The following is a 25,839-nucleotide window of genomic DNA, read 5'->3' on the forward strand; positions in this document are numbered from 1 at the left end:
GTGCCTGTAAATTCTCCAGTTATAGTACCCTGTGCACTTGGCTGCATGGATTACAAGGCTATATCACATGTTTCTGTGCCTGGCTATAGATAAGTATTTCAAACCTTCTGCTATTACTTTAGTTTTACGTCAAACCATTTTTCAAATGCTAAACTTTAACATAAAGCATATACTGCAATGCAATATATCCCATGTGATTTATATTATACCCATAGTCCAGCGATTTTAGCCTACCATTGATTAGCACTCTTGGCAAGAAGGGTAAAACTAATACTCTAGGAAAAATTATGTACAATGTTGGCTGGGAGAAAAAAATTATATGCAATATTGGCTGAGTATGGGAGACAGTGTGGCATTCATGTCCAACTCCCATATACCCTACTACTGTACGTAACCGTAGAAAGGTATAATGTGATGCACACAACACTCGAACATAACATCAATTGTAAGCATACATAACAATGTAGCTAGAAACTGAACTACTCAAGCATCACTGTCACAATGAACTAATCATAGCTTAGAGGCATTTTCACTAGGATATATTCATGAATGGGAATATGCACGTGGTTGCCACTGACAGTATTTAGAATACACTCTCTATAGGGCATATAAGAGTAGGACATCCTACTCAGAACATAATATATTAACTCTTGTAGCTAACTTTAGCTGTGGGGAGTCTGGGGACTTGCCTTTACCAGAGAATTGCCTTTAACCTTTTGGGTGCTACTGCCTTTGTATTAATTGAACACACCACTTAGCGACTTTGATCACAACCCAATACATGCATTGATAAATGGTACAATTTGTTGGGATGTGTGGGGATTTATGGATTTACACCACCATTACTACTGCCTCAGTAAATGGGAAATGTAATTTTCAATGTCCCAAGCCCCCAACTCAAGTGGTTGTATGGGGATTAGATCTGGTACGTTATTAAACTATAAAAACTCACGTCAACAGATCATCTTGTTACAAAGTGAAAACGTCAGATCCGCTATATAGATTTGCGATAGTAGCAGTAGCCAGCCAGGGCCATAGATAGCCACACTGTAAAAACAAAGAACGAGTGAGCGCAAGTAGTAAGAAACGCGCAGTGCCTTACAGTCGTATGCTTTACGTCATTTCCGGACCTCAGATCGTGTGAAAATAGAAAACCCCATTTTAAGAAGCCGGCGCGCAACACCCGTGAGTACATTGACAGGAAGAACGAAAACGCAATTTTCGCACCTCCGTAGCCCTGTGCTGCCTTAATGAAACAAGACGATTTTTGCTGTGGACACTCCTTCCAACTTCAGTACTCCACATTCCAAATTTGAGCGAAGTCGCTTCAAGCGTTCCCGAGATATGCGACTTAAAAAATTGGCTTAGTTTCTTCATTTTCTTCCTCTTTTCGCACACTTACAAAAACCGCTATAAAACGCGAACGCATATCCGATTGCCTTGAAATTTGGCACACAGAAGGGGGGTATAAAGGCGCATCTCTGTACCAACTTTGGCTGGAATCAAGACACACGGTAGTGTGTCGTGCGGCCCAAGAAGCCGGCGCGCAACCCCGTGAGTATATTGACAGGAAGAAAGAAAACGCAATTTTCGCACTTCCGTAGCTCTGTGCTGGCTTGATGAAACAAGACGAATTTTGCTGTGTACATTCCCTCCAACTTCAGTACTCCACATTCCAAATTTGAGCGAAATCGCTTCAGGCATTCCTGAGATATGCGACTTCAAAAATTGGCTTAGTTTCTTCGTTTTTTTTCTTCTTATTTTTCTTCCTCTTTTCGCACACTTACAAAAACTGCTATAAAACGCGAACGCGTTATCCGATTGCCTTGAAATTTGGCACACAGAAGGGGGGTATAAAGGCGCATTTCGGTACCAACTTTGGCTGGAATACGATAAACAGGCAAAGAGTTATGAGCGATTATGCACGAAAAATAACACCAATATGTTGTCACGCCTACAGGGTAAACCGCGTATGGGAAGAAGCTGAAAATCGGTGGGTGAATAGGTTAACTATTGAACCTCAAACCTTTTGTGGTTTGAAAGAAATCGAGCTAAAAACCAGGAAGATACAGCGAAAAAATCAACAGTGTGTAACAATTACGCAATCGAGATTAGCTAATAAAAACGACTGCTTGCCACGCCTACCAGATAAACCGCTTGGGGTAATGCTTTGAAAATTGCTGTACAGATGGAGTTATCATCTTAGAAAGGCTCTTCAATGGTGTAGAAGAATCAGACTTAAGAGTGCTCTGTACAGTCCGCTTATATGGCTTCCCATGAAATTTAATTTGTACTATAACTTACAAATGGTTTTAGCAAATGTCCTGTACTTTTTTACTGGATATAAGCTAACACTAGTACACAGTTTAGTCCAAACCCAACTGCTAAATTTGCTTTAGAACATGAGTTACAGTTTTTCCCTTTATACTAGAACTAGTCCTACAGTTTACACACTAGAACCTTGATACTTTTATGATACACTATGTTAAACAGCACAAACCATTGTGCATTTTTAGTTTTGTCTTTTAGCTTCTCAATCATCACATATTTATCTTTTGGGTTGACAGTCCCAGAAATCCTTGTTCTACTTCTACGTTATTCATCATCTGAACTTGCTATTTCAAAATGGCAAACGCTCTTCTTTGGCAAATTTACTAAAGTAGCTTGTGTGAAAATTTCATGTCTATTGGATTAAAAATGACGGAGTAGTTCTAATTTAAGTGATAGGGTGTAGAATAGCAAAATCCGTGTGCTTGTTGCTATGGGATACCTAATTTACAGGTACTAAAATGCGTCAACATGTCACAGACTAATAATATTTCTTTTAGTGCAAAACAGACTATGTTTTGGGAAGCCTTGTACGAACTGTACAGAGCACCCTTAAAGCCACGGAGTTATAATACGAAATCCAACTTGGTGCAACAAGTGCGAGATCGAGATACTCTAATAGAGCAGTCATCCTAATAGAGCAGTCACCCTGAACAGAATTCAAGAGATCAGTTAGAAATAAGTAACCTGTATAGAGATCAGCTACAAACAAATCACCCTGTAGAGAGTTCAGCTACAAACAATTCACCCTGTTCAGACATCAGTTAGAAGAAGTTTTCTTGTAGAGAGTTCAGTTACAAACAAATCACCCTGTTGAAAGATCAGCTAGAAGAAGTTACCTTGTAGAGAGTTCAGCTACAAAGAAACCATCATGTAGAGAATTCAGCCGAAAACAAATCACGTGTAGAGAGTTCAGCTACAAACAAATCTCCCTGTAGAGAGATCAGCTAGAAGAAGTTTCCTTGTAGAGAGTTCTGCTACAAACAAATCACCCTGTAGAGAGATCAGCTAGAAGAAATCACCTTGTAGAGAGTTCAGCTTCAAAGAAACAATCATGTGAGAGTTCAGGTACAAACAAATTGTCCTGTAGAGAGATCAGCTAGAAGAAGTTACCTTGTAGAGAGTTCAGCTACAAAGAAACCACCATGTAGAGAGTTCAACTACAAACAAATCATCCTGTAGAAAGATCAGCTATAGAAGAAATCACCTTGTAGAGAGTTCAGCTACAAAGAAACCATCATGTAGAGAGTTCAGCTACAAACAAATCGGCCTGTAGAGAGATCAGCTAGAAGAAATTACCTTGTAGAGAGTTCAGCTACAAAGAAACCATCATGTAGAGAGTTCAGCTGCAAACAAATCACCTGTAGAGAGTTCAGCTAGAAGAAATTACCTTGTAGAGAGTTCAGCTACAAAGAAACCATCATGTAGAGAGTTCAGCTGCAAACAAATCATCCTGTAGAGAGTTCAGCTAGAAGAAGTCACCTTTTAGAGAGTTCAGCTACAAAGCAACCACCATGTAAAGAGTTCAGCTACAAAAAAATCAATCACCCTGTAGAAAGATCAGCTAGAAGAAGTTACCTTGTAGAGAGTTCAGCTACAAAGAAACCACCATGTAGAGAGTTCAGCTGCAAATAAATCACCCTGTAGAGAATTCAGCTACAAACAAATCACCCTGTAGAAAGATCAGCTAGAAGAAGTTACCTTGTAGAGAGTTCAGCTGCAAAGAAACCACCATGTAGAGAGTTCAGCTAGAAACAAGTCACCCTGTAGAGAGATCAGATAAAAACAAGTCACCCTGTAGAGAGTTCAGCTAGAAGAAGTCACCTTGTAGAGAGTTCAGCTACAAAGAAACTACCACGTAGAGAGTTCAGCTGCAAAAAAATCACCCTGTAGAGAACTCAGCTACAAACAAATCGCCCTGTAGAAAGATCAGCTAGAAGAAGTTACCTTGGAGAAAGTTCAGCTACAAAGAAACCATTTTGTAAAGAGCTCAGCTGCAAACAAATCACCTGTACAGAATTCAGCTACGAACAAATCACCCTGTAGAGAGATCAGCTATAAAAAGTTACCTTGTAGAGAGTTCAGCTACAAAGAAACCACCATGTAAAGAGTTCAGCTGCAAAGAAATCACCCTGTAGAAAATTATGCCAGAAACAAATTGCCCTGTAGAAAGATCAGTTAGAAGAAGTTACCTTGTAGAGAGTTCAGCTACAAAGAAACCATTCTGTAAAGAGCTCAGCTGCAAACAAATCACCTATACAGAATTCAGCTACAAACACATCACCCTGTAGAGAGATCAGCTAGAAGAAGTTACCTTGTAGATCGTTCAGCTACAAACAATTCACCCTGTAGAGAGAGCAATTAGAAGAAGTCACCTTGTAGAGTGTTCAGTTACAAAGAAACCACCATGGAGATTTCTGTAATCAATATATGTGACCGGATTTGCGAAAAGGGGTCTTCCACACACATCCAATTCCGTAAACGTTGGAGACTATAACTCAGTGTTCAAGTAACATATTAACCTGAAACTTTCACCATGCATTCAGCTATAGTGGTGCTCACCACTGCCCAAATTTCAAGGCAATAGCTCTTTCCAATCTGAAGTTATCAATTATCAAAGTTGGCAAATTGGATGTGTGTGGAAGACCCCTTTTCGCAAATCCGGTCACATATGTATTATATATATAATTTGTACATTTACTGATAAAATATTTAAAGTACATCTACTTCATCTTTTCTTCTTCCTGTGGTAAAGAAAAAAAAACATAGGTTAAAAAAGTACCAAAGCTGGCCATAGGCCGGCTTTGGGGTATACAAATACAAAAAGAAATGAAATCTAATCCAAAACAGCCAAGCTGTAAAAAAAGTGTGCGGCCCTCAGAAAGGCTATGGTGAAAAAAGATGTGAAATCCAAGGTGGCGGCCAAGAAATGGCTGTGATGGTAGGTTAATGGTAAAAATTTTAATAACGACAATTCAGGTGAATTTGGTCTTGGTACAAAATTCACCTGAATCGTTGTTATTAAAATTTTTACCATTAACCTACCATCACAGCCATTTCTTGGCCGCCACCTTGGATTTCACATCTTTTTTCACCATAGCCTTTCTGAGGGCCGCACACTTTTTTTACAGCTTGGCTGTTTTGGATTAGATACGATAAACAGGCAGAGTTATTAGCAATTATTCACGAAAAATAACACCTGAATATGTTGTCACGCCTACAGAGTAAACCGCGTACGGGAAGAAGCTGAAAATCGGTGGGTGAATAGGTTAACTATTGAACCTCAAACCTTTTGTGGTTTGAAAGAAATCGAGCTAAAAATCAGGAAGATAGAACGAAAAAACCAACAGTGTGTAACAATTACGCAATCGAGATTAACTAATAAAAAACGACTACTTTCCACACCCACCAGAAAAACCGCTTGGGTAATGCTTTGATATTCGCTGTACAGATGGAGTATTCATCTTAGAAAGGATCTTCAATGGTGTAGAAGAATCAGACTTGAAGCCACGGAGTTATAACACAAAATCAAACTTGGTGTAGCAAGTGCGAGATCGAGATACTCTAATAGAGCAGTCACTCTAATAGAGCAGTCACCCTGAAAAGAATTCAACAGATCAGCTAGAAACTAGTAACCTGTATAGAGATAAGCTACAAACAATTCACCCTGTAGAGAGATCATCTAGAAGAAGCTATCTTGTAGGGAGTTCAACTACGTAGTTCAGCTAGAAGAACTCACCTTGTAGAGAGCTCAGCTACAAAGAAACCACCACTGTCATGAAACAGGACACCTTTCTTTTATGTTAGTTAAATAATAGTTTCTAACATGATAGCAACACTCATAGCATTGTTCTGAATTATGATTTTAGTGAAAAGATCGAGATACTCTAATAGAGCAGTCAGGTAATATAAACTACTCTAATATAACAGTCACTTAGCTGAAGTGGAAACCCCTTTTCAAAATTCCTGCGTACATCCCTGTGTAGAGTGTTCAGCTACAAACAAATTAACCTGTAGAAAGGTCAGCTAGAAGAAGTCACCTAGTAGAGAGTTCAGCTACTAACTAGTGACCCTGTAGAGACAACAGCTAGAAGAAGTTACCTTGTAGAGAGTTCAGTTACAAACAAATCATCCTGTAGAGAGATCAGCTAGAAGAAGTTACCTTGTAGATAGTTCAGTTACAAACAATTCACCCTGTAGAGAGATCAGCTAGAAGGACTCACTTTGTGGAGTGTTCAGTTACAAAGAAACCACCATGTAGAATTCTGTAATAAATATATGCATTATATATATATGTTATACTTTTGCCTCGCACTATGGCACCCTTTCCTAAATATGTATATCTTTTGGCATATATTTCGAATACAATGATATCTGTAGTATAATATGTTAATACAACATCTCATCTCCCACTTGGAAGCAGTAACAGCAATTTCTAATGTTTTTACAGTAATTCCATGGGATTAGCATGCTCAAGGAGTATGCACATGTGTTGCAGCCTGCAATCTTCTTGAAAATTGGTCCAATATTCCATAGCAACTGTTGCTAGGCAACAAAATTTAAACCTGACCTAGTTATATGCCTTTTGGTGGTTGCTTAGCAACCGTTGCTATGGTGTCAAAAATTTTTTTAGAATTAGTAGTGGTTGTCTAGCGACGGTTGCTAGGCAACAATGTTGTTGCTAGGTAACAGGTATTGGTTACTATGGTACCACAAGTTGTCAAGTCGGACATGCCTAACTGGTAAAACAACTAAACACTCAGTTTTTTTAGCCAATTAGATGCGTATATCAAATGTACAATGATATACTGATTCTATTGGCTAGTTTGCTGTAGTATATCAAAAATATACCACAAGCTGCTATTGGAGTTTTTGTACAGGACATGATATTGATGTTGTATTAGTATAATATGTTAATACAACATCTCGTCCCCCACTTGGAAGTAGTAACAGCAATTTCTACTGTTTTTATACCATTGTTAGTACTGGTAAGTAATTCTTTGTGATTAGCATGCTGAAGGAGTATGCACATGTGTTGCAGCCTGTAATCTTCTTGAAAATTGGTCCAACAATTCATAGCAACTGTTGCTAGGCAACCAAATTTAAACCTGACCTAGTTACATGCTTTTCGGTAGTTGCTTAGCAACCGTTGCTGTGGTGCAAAACCATTTCTAAACTCAGTATCGGTTACCTAGCAACGGTTGCTAGGCAACAATGTTGTTGCTAGGTAACAGGTATTGGTTACTATGGTACCAGTAGTTATCAAGTCGGACATGCCTAACTGATAAAACAACTAAACACTATCAAAAAATTTTAGCCAATCAGATGCGTATATCAAATGTACAAGTGATATACTGATTCTATTGGCTAGTTTGCTGTAGTATATCAAAAATATACCACAAGCTGCTATTGGAGTTTTTGTACAGGACACGATATTGATGTTGTATTAATATATATATATATTAATACCATACCTGTTTCACTGCCCATACAAAAGTCTCAATAGTAGCAGTGAAATTTATCCCGTATTTCACTGACAGCAGTGAAAAAGTTGTAATTGTAATTTCATTGGCTAGAATTTATGTTAACAATGTAGCGCCAATTAGTGTCGACACGTGTTTAGTGTGTTTAGTACATAGTGACAAATTGCGTACATAGCAATGCTAATGCACAGCATGCGTATATGCAGCGAGTATGGTATTAACTGGGAATAGCATGGGTAGCAGTGAAATTTGGGATAAATACCACTCTTGTTGTATTGGAAATGGTAAATTTCACTTGGCTTCGCCTCGTGAAATTTATCCCCATTTCCAATACAACACTCGTGATATTTATCCCAAATTTCACTGCTACCCATGCTATTACTAGTACATATATGATATCTGTAGTATGATATGTTAATACAACATCTCGTCTCCCGCTTGGAAGTAGTAACAGCAATTTCTACTGTTTTTATACCATTGTTAGTACTGGTAAGTAATTCTTTGTGATTAGCATGCTGAAGGAGTATGCACATGTGTTGCAGCCTGTAATCATCTTAAAAATTGGTCCAACAATTCATAGCAACTGTTGCTAGGCAACCAAATTTAAACCTGACATAGTTACATGCTTTTTGGTGGTTGTTTAGCAACCGTTGCTATGGTGCCAAAATCATTTTTAGAATCAGTAGTGGTTGCCTAGCAACGGTTGCACGGTTGCTAGGCAACAATGTTGTTGCTAGGTAACAGGTATTGGTTACTATGGTACCAGTAGTTGTCAAGTCGGACATGCCTAACCGGCAAAACAACCAAACACTATTGAATAAATTTAGCCAATCAGATGCGTATATCAAATGTACAAGTGATATACTGATTGTATTGGCTAGTTTGCTGTAGTATATCAAAAATATACCACAAGTTGCTATTGGAGTTTTTGTACAGGACACGATATTGATGTTGTATTAGTACTAGTAATAGCATGGGTAGCAGTGAAATTTGGGATAAATATCACGAGTGTTGTATTGGAAATTTACCATTTCCAATACAACAAGAGTGGTATTTATCCCAAACTTCACTGCTACCCATGCTATTCCCAGTTAATACCATACTCGCTGCATATACGCATGCTGTGCATTAGCATTGCTATGTACGCAATTTGTCACTATGTACTAAACACACTAAACACGCGTCGACATTAATTGGCGCTACATTGTTAACATAAATTCTAGCCAATGAAATTACAATTACAACTTTTTCACTGCTGTCAGTGAAATACGGGATAAATTTCACTGCTACTATTGAGACTTTTGTATGGGCAGTGAAACAGGTATGGTATTAATATATATATAATTTGTACATTTATTGATAAAATCATAAACATTTAAAGTATTCATCTGCTTCATCTTTTCTTCTTCCTGTGGAAAAGAAAAAAAAGATAGGTTAAAACAGTCCCAAAGCTGGGGTGTATAAATACAAAAAGAAGTGAAATCTAATCCAAAACAGCCAAGCTGTAAAAAAAGAGTGCGGCCCTCAAAAAAGCTATGGTGAAAAAAGATGTGAAATCCAAGGTGGCGGCCAAGAAATGGCTGTGATGGTAGGTTAATGGTAAAAATTTTAATAATTACAATTCAGGTGAATTTTGTGCCAAGACCAAGCGGCACCAAAATTCACCTGAACTGTTGTTATTAAAATTTTTACCATTAACCTACCATCACAGCCATTTCTTGGCCGCCACCTTGGATTTCACATCTTTTTTCACCATAGCTTTTTTTTAGGTCTGCATTCTTTTTTTACAGCTTGGCTGTTTTGGATTAGATTATATATACATTATACCTTGCTAAAAAACCATAATTTTATTATTGCCATTGCTTTGATCTTGTGTTTGTGGGAAATATGCTAGAATTTTCTCCCTAAATCAAACTCTGTTTATCTCCTTCTATACATGTCATATAACTTCTTTCCATACAATTGGTAAGATAAGTAAGACAAGACAGGACCAGCATTGATGGGACTTCACAACTGAAATACTGCTTCCTACAGTACTTTCCTTAGCTTGAATTTGGGATGCTCTCTTTAATTTCTCATTGTTAATTTTACATAACAAGACTTATGCCATGCTGACTAGTTCTTCGGTTGTAATATCATTATTGTTCTTTAGGACAATTGCCAATGTTCACGCACAAGCACTAATATTAGCGAAAAATGAGTTGTATGCAACTGTGGTTCCTGTCTTTTGCTGACAGATGAGCAGGGGTGTGCCTAGGATTTTCCACTGGAAAGTAGATCCAGGATGCAGCGTCAGGGGTGCAAACTCCCAGATCTAATTTTGTAGATTTTCAAATGCCAGTGGTCTGAGTGCTCAACACAGTAAAAACAATCTAGTGAAAGTCACTAGTGAGGTCCTGAAATTCCTAACAAGCTAAGTGCACCCGTGAAACAGGGGCGTAGCTAGCCAGACGGTGGTGGAGGGCAGGCGTCCCCACAACTCGACATCGTTTATAATTGCACAAACGGCTAATGACCCAATCATGGGCTAGCCAACATACGGTGTTGCATTATTACAGCTTATGTAACTAGCTACATAACTACTTCATTACTGATTGCTATCAGTTATCACTTATCAATGGAAATATTTTCATCGAGCATCATCGCACGTGCCACAACTGTACTCCAACAAATTCGCCCACAATCCAGTAGAACTACATTGTGAATATTTTAGTACAAATACAATGTGTCACAGTCACTTACGTTAGCCACAGTCTGTGTTGCAGTCCTAGCACACTGGCATAGTATGACGAGCTCACTCAATTCAGCCGGCGAAATTCAAACGCCATGTATTGGCACGAAATCCCAACTCTATACCTTTCCTGTTAGCAGAATTTGTAAGCTTGTGACGGATCATCTGACTGACTGACAAAGTGAAAAAAATAGACATGTCACTACACTGTACAAAGATCCAGTGTGACTAACTCGGGAAAATAAAGTTGGCCCATTTAACACTTTATCACCTCGTAGGTTTGTAGCATCATTGCATATCACTTCTGAGTTGCGACTCTTGCGAAGTCACTTCGAGCGGGTTACTGTCTTTAGATTCGAAAAATGCACTATCACGTGAGTAGTGTAGGCTAAATGTAGAATTATGTCTAATAGTTTCGTTCGGTGAAGGCATCTCTAGTGTCTATAAGGGGGAACTCGGTCCTGGTATTCGCTTCCTGGCTCTGGGCACGGCGCTAAGTAGGTTGAGTTTACCATTTGTTACCATGTTATTCTCTCGCTCTGCTTCTTGAGTTCTGATCCTTTGATGCGCACTTATTGGAATGCCCGGACGGCGTAAGAAGAGCCGTCGAAAACAACCAGTTGATCTGTCTAATAACGTCGATGTTGCCGATGGAACTATTTTTTTCGTGTTACTTGTTCTACAGACCTTTTCCTTCCTCTTGAACATTTTGTTAAATCTGTTTTCCTTCCTAGTCTATTGGGTCGAACTGTCCCTGGTGATGTTGAGAGAAAGCTATTTGCCTTGCCTGTGCGGCTAGGAGGCCTTGGTGTGTTTGATCCTTCGATTGTTGTGTCACAGCAGCGTTCCTGCTCTGTAGAAGTAAATGCTGGTCTCGTTGGCTTGATTATCTCTCAGGTACATCAACTAGGTGACTGTCTTGATGCACAGGTTCAGTTGCGATCCAAGTTTCACTCTAGGAGCCATCAAGAGCAACTTCAATCTGCCAATCATTTGTTCGATGAACTTCCTCCTAGCATGCGTTCCTCAGTCATGTTGGCTCAGGAGAAGGGTGCATCGAATTGGCTCTCTTGTCTTCCATTGAAGTCGCATAATTTTGTGCTTCATAAAACTGCTTTTCGTGATGCAATTGCGCTTCGCTATCATTGGCTACCATCTGCCTGCCCTACTTCCTGTGCCTGTGGTCACTCTTTTACCATAGAACATGCTCTGTCTTGCTGCATACCGACGTCATGACAAGGAAAAGAGACGTGAATACCAACAACGGGTTCATGAAGTAGAGAATGCCTCATTTACTCCCTTAATTTTTACTACTACTGGTGGAATGGGTGATGCTGCTACTCAGTTTTATAAGAGATTGGCCAACCTTTTGAGTGCAAAGCGCAGTCTTTCCTATGGAATAGTGATGGGATGGCTGAGATATAAATTGAGCTTCTCTTTGTTGAGGTCTGCAATTATGTGCATTCGCGGTGCCATGCAGGTCCAGTTTCAAGGGGGTTTCACGTAGGTACGCGCTGTAGGTAGATCTGCGACCGCGGTCAAAGTCTTGACCGGCCGAAATTTCGCTTTGACCTGTGACTAAGAGCCTTTTTCGACCTTTGACCGATGACTTAGCTACGATATTTCAGCACTTTTCGATTGTGGGTTGGAAGCTTTTACCCTTGACCGTTGAATTGGCACGATTTTGGTGGCTTTGACTTAGACTTTGACCGCGGTCGCAGATCTACCTACAGTGAGTGCCTGTGTGTCACCCCCTTGAGTTTGCGCTGTCCCATTGCTGAGGCACCGATTGCTGTGCAAGTCGCTGAGGCCCATATGTAAGATAATTTGTTTTTGTTTATTATGTACTGTTTTATCTTATGTCATTAATTTGTAAAAAAAAATAATAATAAGGGGAACCCCTGGGGATTCGGGAATACCTTATTTTTAGCGCATCGTTTTATTAATTGTTTGTAATGTGCAAGAAATCATCGTATTATTATCATTACTTTCAAACGAGTTGAATGTTGTGTGCACTCGCGTGGTAGCGCGCACAAACAGTAATTTGGAATGCGTGTCAGTTAGTACTGGAAAGCTTGTGACGGAAGTTAAAAAAACATCACTTAGTGACGGGGGGCAAATGCCTCCCCGTGCCCCCCCTTGGCTACGCCACTGCCGTGAAATAGTGCTGCAGATGCAAGTTTTCACACTAAGCAACTGTAGAATAGTGTTACATGTGATGACTGTTCTATTAGAGTATTCACTGACTGCTCTATTAGAGTATCTCAATCTTTTATAGAAATTATTGTGTTTGAGGAGGGAGGCTGTGCCAGTGTGCCCCCACAGATCATCATTGTAAGATGTAGATTGATGTACTTGTGTTGATACTGTGCTTGCCAACAAATTAAATCAGCAGCAACACACTGGTCTGAGCTTTCTGCTATACTGAAAATTTCAGGAGGGGCTTCCTGAAACCCCTGGAACCCCCCTCAGCACGCCCCTGGATTAGACACATACTCCAATCCATATTTAAAACTTTAGTTCTACTACATTTGTTTATTTAACATAATGTCAACATACAGATAGGCTATTTACTTTAGAAAGTATTCAAAATCTCAATCCCACAAATAAAAGGTAGTTGTCAATGGTAACCATTTGTGTTGTCAATGACAACCATATGTGTGGCTGCTTTACTACAGTCATTATGTTATTATAATGTTGATACTATGATGAGAAAACACATGGGAACACATGTAGCTATGACGAGTGGTGACTAAATAAACGTTTGCTTGGTTTTATATATTAAGTGCTATTGCACTAGGGACCTGTGAGAAGGCTAGGCCTGTAAATACAGGGAGTGAGAAACATGTTTTGTTACATCAAGTACATTAAATACACAAATAATTGGGAAGCCATATTGTGTAATCTGGTTCTATCAATTGAAAGGTGATAGGGTAGACTACATTTGGAGAAAGCTTGGTGCTTTTGTCCGGAATGTCCACATACAATCAAAATTTACAGCCCTATTGCAATACCTCAAAAATTCTTGAATCTCTTATAATCATATACCCAATAACATCACCACATGCCAGTTTGGTGGATTCCTGCCTGGCAGGTCCACCACCCAACAACTCTTATTGCATTTAAACTTTACGCGACATTTATCAGCTTATGAAATAAACTACCATTCATTGATCTCAGAATATTATGGGAAGGGGGTGGGAGGTACTGTATAAGGAATTCAGGGGATCAATTTGGGGAATGTACCCGGGAATGTACCTCATTACTCAGCGTCATCAATATTATGCAGCCTACGCGGACGTCACGGGACGTCACATAGTTTAGTGCCATAAACAGGAAAGGATCGTATGTCACTGTGTTCATCATCGCGAGGGTGAATCATCTGTCTTATCCAAGGTCCTATCAGGCGGAGAAATATCCTAAGTTAGCCGTGATTTTCACGAAGCAATGAAATGGCTGAAGAAGAAAGTGCCAATCGCTCCAAATCTGGTAAGCAAGCTGGTGAGCTGAGTCATAGATAGTATGGTTAAGCATAGCTTTCGATTAGTTCTATCATAGCTATTATCTTACTGACATTGAGTCAGTACTGTAGTACGGTTTTATCATGACAAGTTCAACACTGAGAATCAAGACTCACGTGCACGAAGCCGTCCGTCACTGGCGTCAGTGACACACTTTATATGCTTATGTTATGGTAACTAGCTACTATCAAGGACATTTGCTACAATAATTTGTTCATGGCAAAAATACCAGCTGGAACATGTCCAATACACTTCGATTAGAGATTTCCAACGTATCAAAATTTCACGTATATTTTTGCTAATCAAATTACACACCTTCAACAAACGTTTGATGAGCTACTGTCATAGTATGTTGTAGTCAAAGCTTCATACTTCGTAATGAATTTTACTGAATTAAATTTCATGCAGTATTTATTTAAATACGCGAAATCAAACTTGGAGAAAAAAAATTTCCTCATAGGAAGCCCATACAAAAATAATCGTATGCAGAATTCTACGAGAGTTTACGGCACCATTTATAGTCAAAAGTTGTCGAGTTCTCTGTGAGTTTCTGTGGCCGGTGAAGCTGAAAGAAGTGACCCTGGGCAAAGTAGATAATAAAATTATGCTGATTTCAAATTTACCATTGGTGAAAAGATGTTTTCCGGTGGTTCACGACGAAAATACACCTTGTAAAAAGATATACCACCATCTAGGACTGTTCAGAATCCTGCGTAACAACCACCCTGGAATTCAAGGCATCCATCAGCATCAATCCAAGTGTACGTAGTTCAAAAGTGAGCAGTGTTTTATGTTGTGCGGAATTGCTTTATAGCATGCATGGATAACTTCTGAGAAAACAGTGTTTAGCATGTAATACAAACCTTGTAAGGCTTTACAACCACCTGTTGAGATACACTGATGTACCTACTCCTGTTATTGTCAATTAATTGTGGCTACAATGACTGTGTTTTTGGTTAGAGGCAGTTTATTATTGCTCTTGATTATGTAGTGATGTCATCATAATTATTTAATAATTACCATCCTCCATACTTTTATGTGGCAAGTAAAGGAAAGTGATATCCAAAAAAATGCAACCTTACAATAATATTGAATGTTACTGATTGTATATGTTGCAATATGATTGTCATGTTTTATAAAGTAGTTGTTAGCTGTGACCTGTGATGCCGAAGTTCACTCTGTTATGCAATATCACTTGTTAATTATCTCTGAATACATGTGGTGTATGTGTGTATTATTAATTCTGCACAGAACATGCAAAATCAAACATATTACTTTTATTTTTTATTAATGCTTTACAGCACAAGTGCTGAAGGTCTGTAGCACACCTGGTCCTACAGCCTGCTCAAAGACTTTAGCTACACAAGGTGTATTACGTTTGGTCATTCTACAGAGGAGTGGTCATTCTTGAGAGGTTTTACCTAATTCATGCATTGTACTACACTAAGTGGTTTTGTGATGAAAATTTCATGTCATTAGGAGTTTCATATTCAACTTTATGACTCTTATGATATTGTACTTGGTGCCATATAATGTACAGAAAATCCCTGAAAATGCCGTATTCAAAAATCACCGATCTATCAACTTCTTTTGCTAGTACTTCTTGATAAGAACCATCAATTGAGGTGCGGTTTGCATTGAAATGATTCTAAAAGATAGCACAATATTTGCCATATCAAAGAATGTAAGGAATGTAAATATTTTAATTTGGTTGGAAATCCCTACTTTAATTGAAAAACCATTAAAAATTTAACATAACTCTGTTTCTGGTCCTCAGTACAGCACAGAGAGCTTACAAAATATATGGCTACTTAGTTCATTGTTAATTAAGAGTTGTTCAGTCTCTTTTAGTTTACAAATAGCACACAAATACAGACTCGTCATGGTTTCCTTTGAAGATAAACAGCTTGAAGGTGATGATGAAACCACTAAGTAGTAGTGAATATAGGATGGATGCTCTACATGGATTTGAGGTTTAAGTAATTAGTCAAATGTTGGAACCACTAGTATCACACTCCTTTACGCCTTCGGCGCTTATAAGCTCCTGTTATTGTGTACCGCCTACCTCAAGTCTGTTTAGTAGAAATTCATTACAATACAGCTAGCAGTATGGACATACTGTAAACATGTCATATACACTTAATGTTATAATATCTATATCTACAATGACATCACAGCTGCTATAGTGTGGGAAGTCTACAGATGTATATATGCTGAAAAATATTGTTTGGCTGTGACAACAGTTTAGTAAATCCGAAGTAGTTACCATGCAGTGCAGATCCATGTACACGATACTGGGGGAGAGTGTCTAACTAGTGTACATTCAGCAAAGGCACTGCTGCAATATCACCTCAGGCTACTTTTAGAAGAAAGGATATCAACCCCAATCACCACCTATTAACAATTCCTTGTCATCAGTAGAATCAGGCTAGAGGTGTACATATGAACTTGCAGTAGTATGTTTGTACAGACCATACTTGCAGTTAGACATTCTCCCCATACAAATATTATGAGCTCTTGTTTAACATTCTATTCTTGTATATACTAGGTACTTTAGTAGGTCACAGTGGCTAGTCTCACATAGCCAGACCACTCTTGCTTTGTCACGGTGCCTCGCACAAAACACAAAATCAATTAAAAATCATAGTACAATTTAAATAAAATAATTAATTGAAAAAGGATAGGGCTTCAGTGATAAAAACTAGTGAAGCAAGAGGACCACAAAGGAGTAGGCATGGCCCACAAAATAACATCACCCAATAACCAGCCTCAATTTTCCTGATGATGATGAGGCAGTATTGGTTAGGTAAAATAAACCCAAAAAAGCTTTCAGATTGACCAAAACGCTTTCAACAAGTTGCTATGATTTTTTTTTAAATTATTTAATGGAATTTTCTACTGACTGCCTGAATTTACTGTCTGACTGCCTGATGCCGAAGCATAACTCGATAACGGCTAAGGTTACGGGCTTGATTTTTTCACTGTATGACGTTGCTTTGGCACGAGAGGTGCCTTTTGGCATACCACAGTATGTACAATGCATTTTTCATGGACTTACCAGTGTCCTCCTTTGTGTCCCATTCATCTTTGCTGACAGCAAAAAGTGTTGATTTGGCGGTAGCACATGATGGCTTCCCATCATAATGGAAATCGTCCGTATTTTTCATAGTGGCTATTTTGATTGCAGAGGTGCTTTTTGAACAGTTCTTGATTTGTACTGCTGTGTAGCGGGTTAAACATAGCCGACAACGAAGCATAATGGATACTTCACTTTTCAGACAATAATTGATATAACTGGGGCGCACAGCACCATTTCTTTCTTTCGGGGATTGCAAAAGTGCTTTTCAAACAGTTCTTGATTCAAAATGCTGTGTAACATACAGGTTGAACATAGCTGACAATGAAGCATAATGGATACTTCACTTTTCAGATGATAATTGTGACCTAATTTTAGAAAACCGTCAATATACACACATTTATCAAAATCCGTTTCATTGGTTTTTTGCTGTCTACAAGGACAGAGGAATGGATTGGCTAAGTTTCAGCTTCATAAGATAAGCAGTGTGGCAAATACAGCAGCAGGGGCATAGCCAGAACCTGGGCCCAGGCCCGGGCATCAATAATTCGAGATACTCTAGTAGAGCAGTCAGATCGAGATAAATCAGTCTCAGTATTCAGAGAAGCAGTGTAGCAAGCTACGTATGTAGTTATAAATAAGGAGGTGAAGTTGGTGGAGGGGAGAAGATCAATGGCGTAGCCAGGAGGAGGGATCGGGTCGGACGAACCCCCCCCTTTCAGAGGCAGAATCTTTTAAACCTAAAAATCACATCAAGTCTTATACAGCCCTGGAGCTGTCTGGTAGCTACTTGCACACTAGCGTTCCTCTTTACTACTCTTGAGGGTCGCATTGCATTAATGCTGAACAAATTATCGAAACCTATTGCATCACATGATCAGTAGCGCATGTGATGCATGGTGGAAATGGCGAAAGATTGTTGATTGGTTGAGACAGACACATTACAAGGGAGCAGCTGCGATAAACTTGAGTGGTCGTGTTATACATGTGTCAGGTGAGCACAGACTGTGAATAGATGATGTATATATATTTATCTGATGAATGGTTTGTTTATTTCACATGTTGCGGGCACGTGATGTCTCAAATACATTGGAGTACAAGCCAAGTCTCAAGTTACTGACCATCAACAGGAGGGCCGACTGAGAATACCCGGAAGGAAGTATTGACAACTAAGTGACTCGGAGTGTGGAGGATTCCCATGTGCTAAAAAATTTGATATTGGCTGTCATGGTTTGGAAGTGAAGATTAAGTATTATAGCTACAATAGGTTTATAGTTTCTATAAGCTGCATAAACAGCAGTGTGTAGATTTTAGCTAGTTAGATGCACAAACGGCACCTTTTAATGTTACTGCCTAAGGGCACATTTTGTGTATGCATCATTTTTGTTCAGACGTGGTCTAAGGGGAAGCACCCAAGACTTCCCCCCAAGAACATTCCACTCGACTTTCTTTTGTAAGCTAGGCCCTGGCATCACCAAAAGTCTGGCTACGCCCCTGTACAGCAGTAGACACCTGGACGAGCGAATAAATCAATATGTACAGAAGACATCGAGAAAATAATCTACAGGCATTTACATAAACCACCATAACTTACTGATACAACAGGGTACAGAGTTGAATCTTTGCTCATTGTATTCGCCATTAATTTGTACACCCACCAAGGTATAGTTTTTTCCAAAGATATTCTTCTGTGATCTGGAAGGAAGGCAAGAAAAAAGAAAAATCATCGGAAATTCTTTCGTCACCACAGCATAAACAAACGTCCGTAACTCAGAAACCCACCTGTGTATGAAGATGAAACATAGATTTTTGAACTTCCTATGAATAGGGGAACACGATGCCCAGGATTTATCCACTGGTCAGGAGTGTCAATTCACCAACCAGCAAGGCAATAAAAACTTGCGTAATTTTTCCTGAAGCTTGCGTTTTTTTACCCACTGTTTTTGAATGCGTTTTATTACAAAAGTACTATTGTGCATATATCGATGGTTTTCTAAAATTAGATCACAATTGATATAGCTGGGGCGCACGGTGCCATTTTAGACGCAGTATATGTGGGTTCACCAGTCATAATAATTATTTACAAAAAGTTACCAAACAACTACACAGAAATATTTGGAATTTTCAACTAGAGTAGGGACCATAGCACATCAATAAAAGGTATTGAAACAAGCTGGAGTAATGCGCGACATTAAATCATAGTAAAACAATAAGAAGTGTTATATCCCTACTGTGTTCAAGATACCATAATGGAAATGCACAGTAGGGATATAACATTTCTTGTTGTTTTACTGTAGAAGACAAAAGCATGCACTTTACAATTATACACTGTACAAGAAAGATGACAAATAAATTAATTTATTTTGTGTTTAGATTGAGATACTCTAATAGAACAGTCACAATTCTAATGTTATCAATTGATACTACTTAGCCTATTTTAACTTAGTACACTTAGCCTATTACTTAGCCTATTTTAACAGGTAAAGTGCACACTTTTTTAGCTAAATAGTTATCAAAATACTCTCAAACTAAGGAGGTATAATTTTAAAAATAATTTCTTAGAAGATATCCAACTAGAGTTTTAGAAAATGTATACCCTTCATTCATCCAGCTATACCAAACAAAATTTTATAATATGTGTACTAGAGCTCCATTCTTCTGTTCTTAGTGGAATAAAAACTGTTTTATTATAAAACTCCTATTTAAATACATCCTCTAAGGAAAGTGTCGATATGGAATTAATGCCTTGGTATAGTATCCTTGCATAAAGAAAGTAACTGTGTACTTGAAGATAAAAAGAAAGGCAAAGCGCAGAAGGCAGATACTCATCAGAACCAGAGAAGATACATGCCACCTGTGAGTTTGCTACTGTGGCATGAAGTGGTGGCCATGCACCACTTCATTCTTTAACTTGCAACTGTGGTCAGGCAAGCAGGCAGGCTGACCAAAAACCTGGTTTTGGTGATTATTCTTTAATTCAGTATTTGGCTTTTAATCCTGGATTTGATGCTAGATGCACCAATACTCTTCCTTAAAGGTGCCAGCATAGGACCGTAGGCTACTCATTCTCATACCTCCAGCAACTTGAATTATTATTCAGGGCTTGGTGTTAACGAATTTTAACAAGTCTGTTTGTTAAGCTGCTTGTGTAACTTATAGTGATTGCTTCACCAGAGTTATCACCTTGAAGATTTTGTTTGCACAACATTTCTGAGCTTAATATTGTATTTAAGCAACATAACAGATTACTGTGCTCATTGTGCAACACAAGTGGCCAGCTGCAGACCCTTTTACAGAGGCACTTATAATTTCTAATTGAAATGAACATCATGGTAGTTTTTATATGCAGTCCATACAGTTGCATCAGTGTATAAAGTTTATTACTCACTGTTTTTTGTTTGAAGAATTGACAAAGCACATCCCACATCTTCGTAGGGGTTTGGAATCTCATCAGCATCAGCGTGAATCTTTGATCGATGCTGACTAAAAAGCCTTGCTCTTGTAGTCTTCAATTCCTGGTTAGCAGTACCAGTTGCAAATTCCCATTGTCCTGCTGCATCCAGCGCATGATGTACTTGAAACTTTCACACCAGCAAGGTCCTTTCATTGAGCTGTGGAATATTTGCAAATATCCTCTCATGAGAACTAGCCATGTTTCTCCAGTACACCCCTTCTAGGGGCCAATACACAGTTGTTTGCTAAGCAATACAAAGCTTCAGTCTTTACACTGTCACTGGGATCCTTACAAGGCTGATGCACAGATCAAGCACTCTTTTTCATGCTATTACTGGGCTGGTTCATTCAGTGACTGGGCCTATAACCTGCTAGAGAATACAGAATACCTGAGCAACACACAAAACAAGGTGATTTGTTATTGAATGAAAGATTCAGTAACATATACAGAATTTACAGTACAATTACAAGAATGTCCTAGAATGTGTGGGGTAAACTGCAATTGTTACAATATAAATTAAGTATTATATTACAATAAACAACTATACGTAATCATTTATTACAACATTTACAACTGTAGCTTTTCTTTTCACCGATTGTGATATTCAATGGGCTGAATGCAAATGAATTTTCCTATAGCAGTTCTGTTGCTTTGTCATACTGTCTTTTTTTCTTTTGACATTGAATTCCTCTACTATTTTCAATCTGGTTTCAAAAGTTTGCTGGGGGGATTGGTAACTTGTGTCCTAGTTTTCATGAATGCAACTTTTTTACTAGACTATAGTGGCCTCCTTCTGTTGGTGTGTTGCACCATACCAGTATTGCCAGATTTATGTCCATGTTGTCTTTGGGCACCTTTTCATCATTTTTTTGTTTGCAATTTTCACTGCTGAATCAGCCTTGTAATTGCTTTGGCTGTGATATGGGGAGCTAGTATGCAATTTATTTCCCACTGTTTAACAAGGTCTTCATATTGTTGAGCTCTGAATTGTGGTTCATTGTCAGTGATTATACCGTTTCAGGTATGCCATACTGAGCCTTGGTAGATTTTGTAATGGTATCACTTGATGTGTCATTGTGTCAGTTACTATATCTAGTTTCCAAAAATTACTGAAATAGTAGATGGTGATGAAGTATGATGTTCCTGCAAATGTAAAGAAGTCTTTTGCCACATTAGCCCATGGTGTAATTGATATTTCTGGTGACATTTTGTTGTTTTAGCTGCATGATCATTTCATATGAAGCATCAGCTAGGTGCAAAAATTTTCTTTGCCATATCAAGCCAGAATATGACATCTTTTGCTTGTCTTACACAGGCTTCTGGCCCTTGGTGACTCAAGTACATTCTTTGCAGTGCAAGAGAGCACATACTTTTAGGGAGTACGACTTTTTGTTTCTTTAAAAATAATGTTATTGTTGACTACCAGTTCATCTCTGTAAGGTCAATAAGTTCTAATGGAGAGTTGTAAATCCTGCTTGAGTTCTGGTCATCCATTGTGAATGACTTTAGTAAGCTTCTTGAGTGTGTCATCATCCTTAAGGGTAGCTTCTCTGAGGCTAGCTAGTCCATTCTTACTGAGCCTCACATGCTTAGCTAGATTGATTTCTTCTTGTACAGCCTGCTTTCCTGAAAATTATAATCTGCTCTGTCTGTTTTCAGCCATGAAAATACTAATTGAATTATTCACATGCAAGCACAATAACAAGGCACTCTTTTGTGCATAATTCTGTTCAGCCTTCATTAACAAGTGTGATACTAACAGGTTGTCCATGTTGTAGAAGTGTGGCCCCCAAGCCCTTTTCTGAAGCATCACATTGTATTGTAACTTCATCATTCACATCATGAAACTTCCATGATTCAGTCACACATTTGGTCATGCCTACAGGTCAGTAGACTAGTATCACATCAAATGACATCTGTGATAACCTCCATTCCATGTAGACCCTGTAGGTCTGTGTGCATTCTCCTTTGAAATTCTTCAAGAGCAAACGATATGCCAAATGGGATGTGCAGGTAAAAGTAGCAATCAAATGGGGTCCAGAATGTTGTTAGGTAAGAGCTGTCATCATCCAACCAGACCTGGTGGAAGCCATGTTTGACTTTTAACACCATAAATACCCTTTGAAAATATGAGAAGGAGCTCTTCAAGTATGGGGATTTGGTACTTTGTACATTTAATTGCCCTGTTTGGGTCCTTGGGGTCTAAACACAGTTGAAACTTGCCAACATCATAATTGCCACCATGATACTAGTCCAAGAGGTTGGCTATTCTACCTTTGTCATTGTACCTTGTTCAGTAAGCTCTGTTAATTTTTGCTTCAAAGGCTTTTTCACTGCCACTCCTTCATTACATTGCAAGTTGCTTTAGTTTCTAATTAAGAATCAATGGTTGAGAGTCCCAGCTCATGTATAAAGCATAGTGGCACAAAGAATTCCCCTTTGTAATCGTGTTTGACAACTCCCACTTGTTCAATAGCAAAGAGTTCATCCTCACTCGCTGACACTTCAGATGGCAATTCCTGTACTACAGATATAGGCTTGACACCTACTTTTCCTTGCAAACAGACAGTATGGAAATGACTGGCCTTTTCACACTGGTGGCAAGTCTTCCCATAGGGTGGACAGTTTGTTCTGTCTAGTTCCTGTTTTCATCCACAGTACTTGCGGGTTGGTTGGGTTTCTTGTATTTGGTAGCACTCTGTTTTAGATTCACTGCATTTATGGGAATTGGGTTGCCTTCACTGCCAATGTCTTTCAGTTATTCCTGTGTTGCTTCACTGATTTCAGCGCTTCTAATGCTTTTTAAGAGTGCAGTCTTTTTTCGGAATAGGTGAGCTATTACATCTTGGTCACAGCAGCCTAAGACAAGGCGACCATGCAGCATCTCATCATTCAAGTTTCCTAATTGCATGATTGTGTCAAGTGTCGTAGATTAATTATATACTGTTCCACAGTCTTGCTTTGCTGTTGCTGGGCCAAGCAAAACAAGTATCATTTATACAAGATGTTCCAGGTAGAAATCAAATATTTCTCTAACTTTTCAAGAATTTTATAGTTTTTTCTTGTCTTCTATGGTAAGTTCTAGGTGCGAAAGGATTTGTCTGCACTCTCTTCCCATCACTGTCTTCAATGTAGTATGTCATCTTTGGTGGTTAGTTGTGTATTGTGGCAAAGTAATTGTAAGCTTCTATGGATGCTTTCTGATTCACTACAACATTTCTGGTGCAGACCCTAAGGTCAGAGGGAGGACATTGACAGTTTGCCTACTCTACTTTGTAGTCTTAGAATCACTTTACTCCTGACACCATGTTTCACATGTTCATATTTCTAATTAAAAGTACAACTGCATTAGTATAGAGCAGCTAAGCAACAAATTTTGATGAAATCGTTCACTTTGTGATAAAAGCACCAAAATTTCTGCGGAAGTTGAGTAAGGTATTCGAGATATGGTGCCACATCAAATCATTGCCTTAGGACATGTTTGGAAACTTTTAAACTGGGTTATAAGGTCATTTCTAGCTGGTCAGGAAACCATACAATGTATTCCAAATCTTTGTTTTTACTTAAATAGCTGGAATGTATTTCAAATTTACAAGTGCAATCAGAAAATCTTGGTAAAATAAACTGAGCGATAAATGGTTTAATCCTAACAAATTGGTTTCCTATTTTAGGAACTCACTTTTTGAAGTACATTGTTTGGGTTATCTGAATCTTCTATTACAGCTTATTGTAACAAAGCTGACCTAACTTCAGCAGTAGCACCTACTTTACTGAGTTTATTGTTATTGTACATGTAAACATTAATTAATGTAGTCACCTGATGATGTAACTTAGTCATCTGATGTTGTAATATAGTCACCTGATGTTCTGGTATAAGAAGGTGTATGCTGTTTTAAATCATTGGAGTCTTTAATCATGATGACAACCAAAGCTTGGGGTCAACCTTAATCATCGGAATGGATATGTAACAAAGCTGACCTAACTTTAGCAGTAGCACCTGACTTTACTATTGTACATGTAAACATTAATTAATGTAGTCACCTGATGATGTAACTTAGTCATCTGATGTTGTAATATAGTCATCTGATGTTCTGGTATAAAAAGGTGTATGCTGTTTTAAATCATTAGAGTCTTTAATCATTGAGTCTTGAAGTAGTTCTGTCGTGATAAGCTCTGCAGACGTGTTTGAGGCTTACTGGGCAGGCGAAAACCCTTACATTATCAATATTTTTGCAATTTTTAGAAATATTTTGGCCACATCTCATTTTGAGGTGGGACTCTTACCCCTAGCCCCTCCTTTCTACCACCTATGTTGGTACTAATCTACTAGAAGGGTGTCTGTATAGCTACTATTTCATGTTACAGTACAGTGCACCATCTCCTTGCATGCCTATTCTTTTCTGCCTGATAGATGGCTCTGTTCTTGATCTTCCCCTACAAATCACAAGGAAATGATCTGGTGATACACAATAGAAACACTTGGCAGTAACATATGTGACTGATCAGTCACTAAGAGACTTGAAAATGCTGCTATTCATTTATGCTCTCAAAGGTGGCCAGAGCTCCATCAAGGCCATAGACTGTTTGTATGTAAGCAGCCAAAAAAAGCAGACCACTTATCTTTTACTCTGACTGATTTTGACAGTGAAATTTTATTAAATGATAAGACTGATTTTCCTGAACTGTTAAGTCACATACCATCTTTTCTACCAGTTAAATGAGTAATAGTTGTAGCATGGGCATAAGGGATTTGCCTGACACATATGCCCAAAGCTGAGGGCTGCGGGCATACACATCAGGGAATCCCAAGTGCCCATGTTACAGCTAATATGTAACACTTCTGTTGCAGGTTAATAGCCTGCACCAGGTGAGTAATCAACCATGCCAATACAAGTGTAACCACTGGTTTCATTTTTATATTCATGCCTGAAAGATTTGATTATGGTTAACATTGTAGCTACGTTTGTTGTAATGAACGAATGAGTCCTAGGGATATCACGGAGTTTGGCGAACCATAGGGAATTTACAAGTGTTTAAATGCTATTGAGTTGTTTAAAGTGTATACTAAAGGCCTAAAGGGATAAGCTTTGTTGTATATAGAATGGTTAACTATAATGTGTGTGCAGTCTGTATTCAGAAATGCGTTGAAATGCTTGTGAATGTGCTACAAGACTAGTTCTCACCTTTAATTAGCATTTCCCAACCTGTAGAATGGTGACGCCTCCATCTGAATGTTTCTTGTAGTA

General features: G+C 38.6%; 1 protein-coding gene across 1 annotated transcript in view; it reads left to right on the plus strand.

Moving 5' to 3' along the window:
* The first annotated feature begins 13,854 nt into the window (after positions 1 to 13,854).
* Positions 13,855 to 25,839, plus strand: part of LOC136265709 (uncharacterized) — a 28,542-nt gene continuing 16,557 nt past the window's right edge. The window contains exon 1 of the mRNA XM_066060611.1: positions 13,855 to 14,031. Within this exon, the coding sequence (XP_065916683.1) occupies positions 13,995 to 14,031 (37 nt within the window). The 5' untranslated portion in view covers positions 13,855 to 13,994. The remainder of the gene's footprint in view (positions 14,032 to 25,839) is intronic.

The sequence above is a fragment of the Dysidea avara genome, chromosome 9 (genome assembly GCF_963678975.1).
Source record: "Dysidea avara chromosome 9, odDysAvar1.4, whole genome shotgun sequence".
Taxonomy (NCBI): Eukaryota; Metazoa; Porifera; class Demospongiae; order Dictyoceratida; family Dysideidae; genus Dysidea; species Dysidea avara.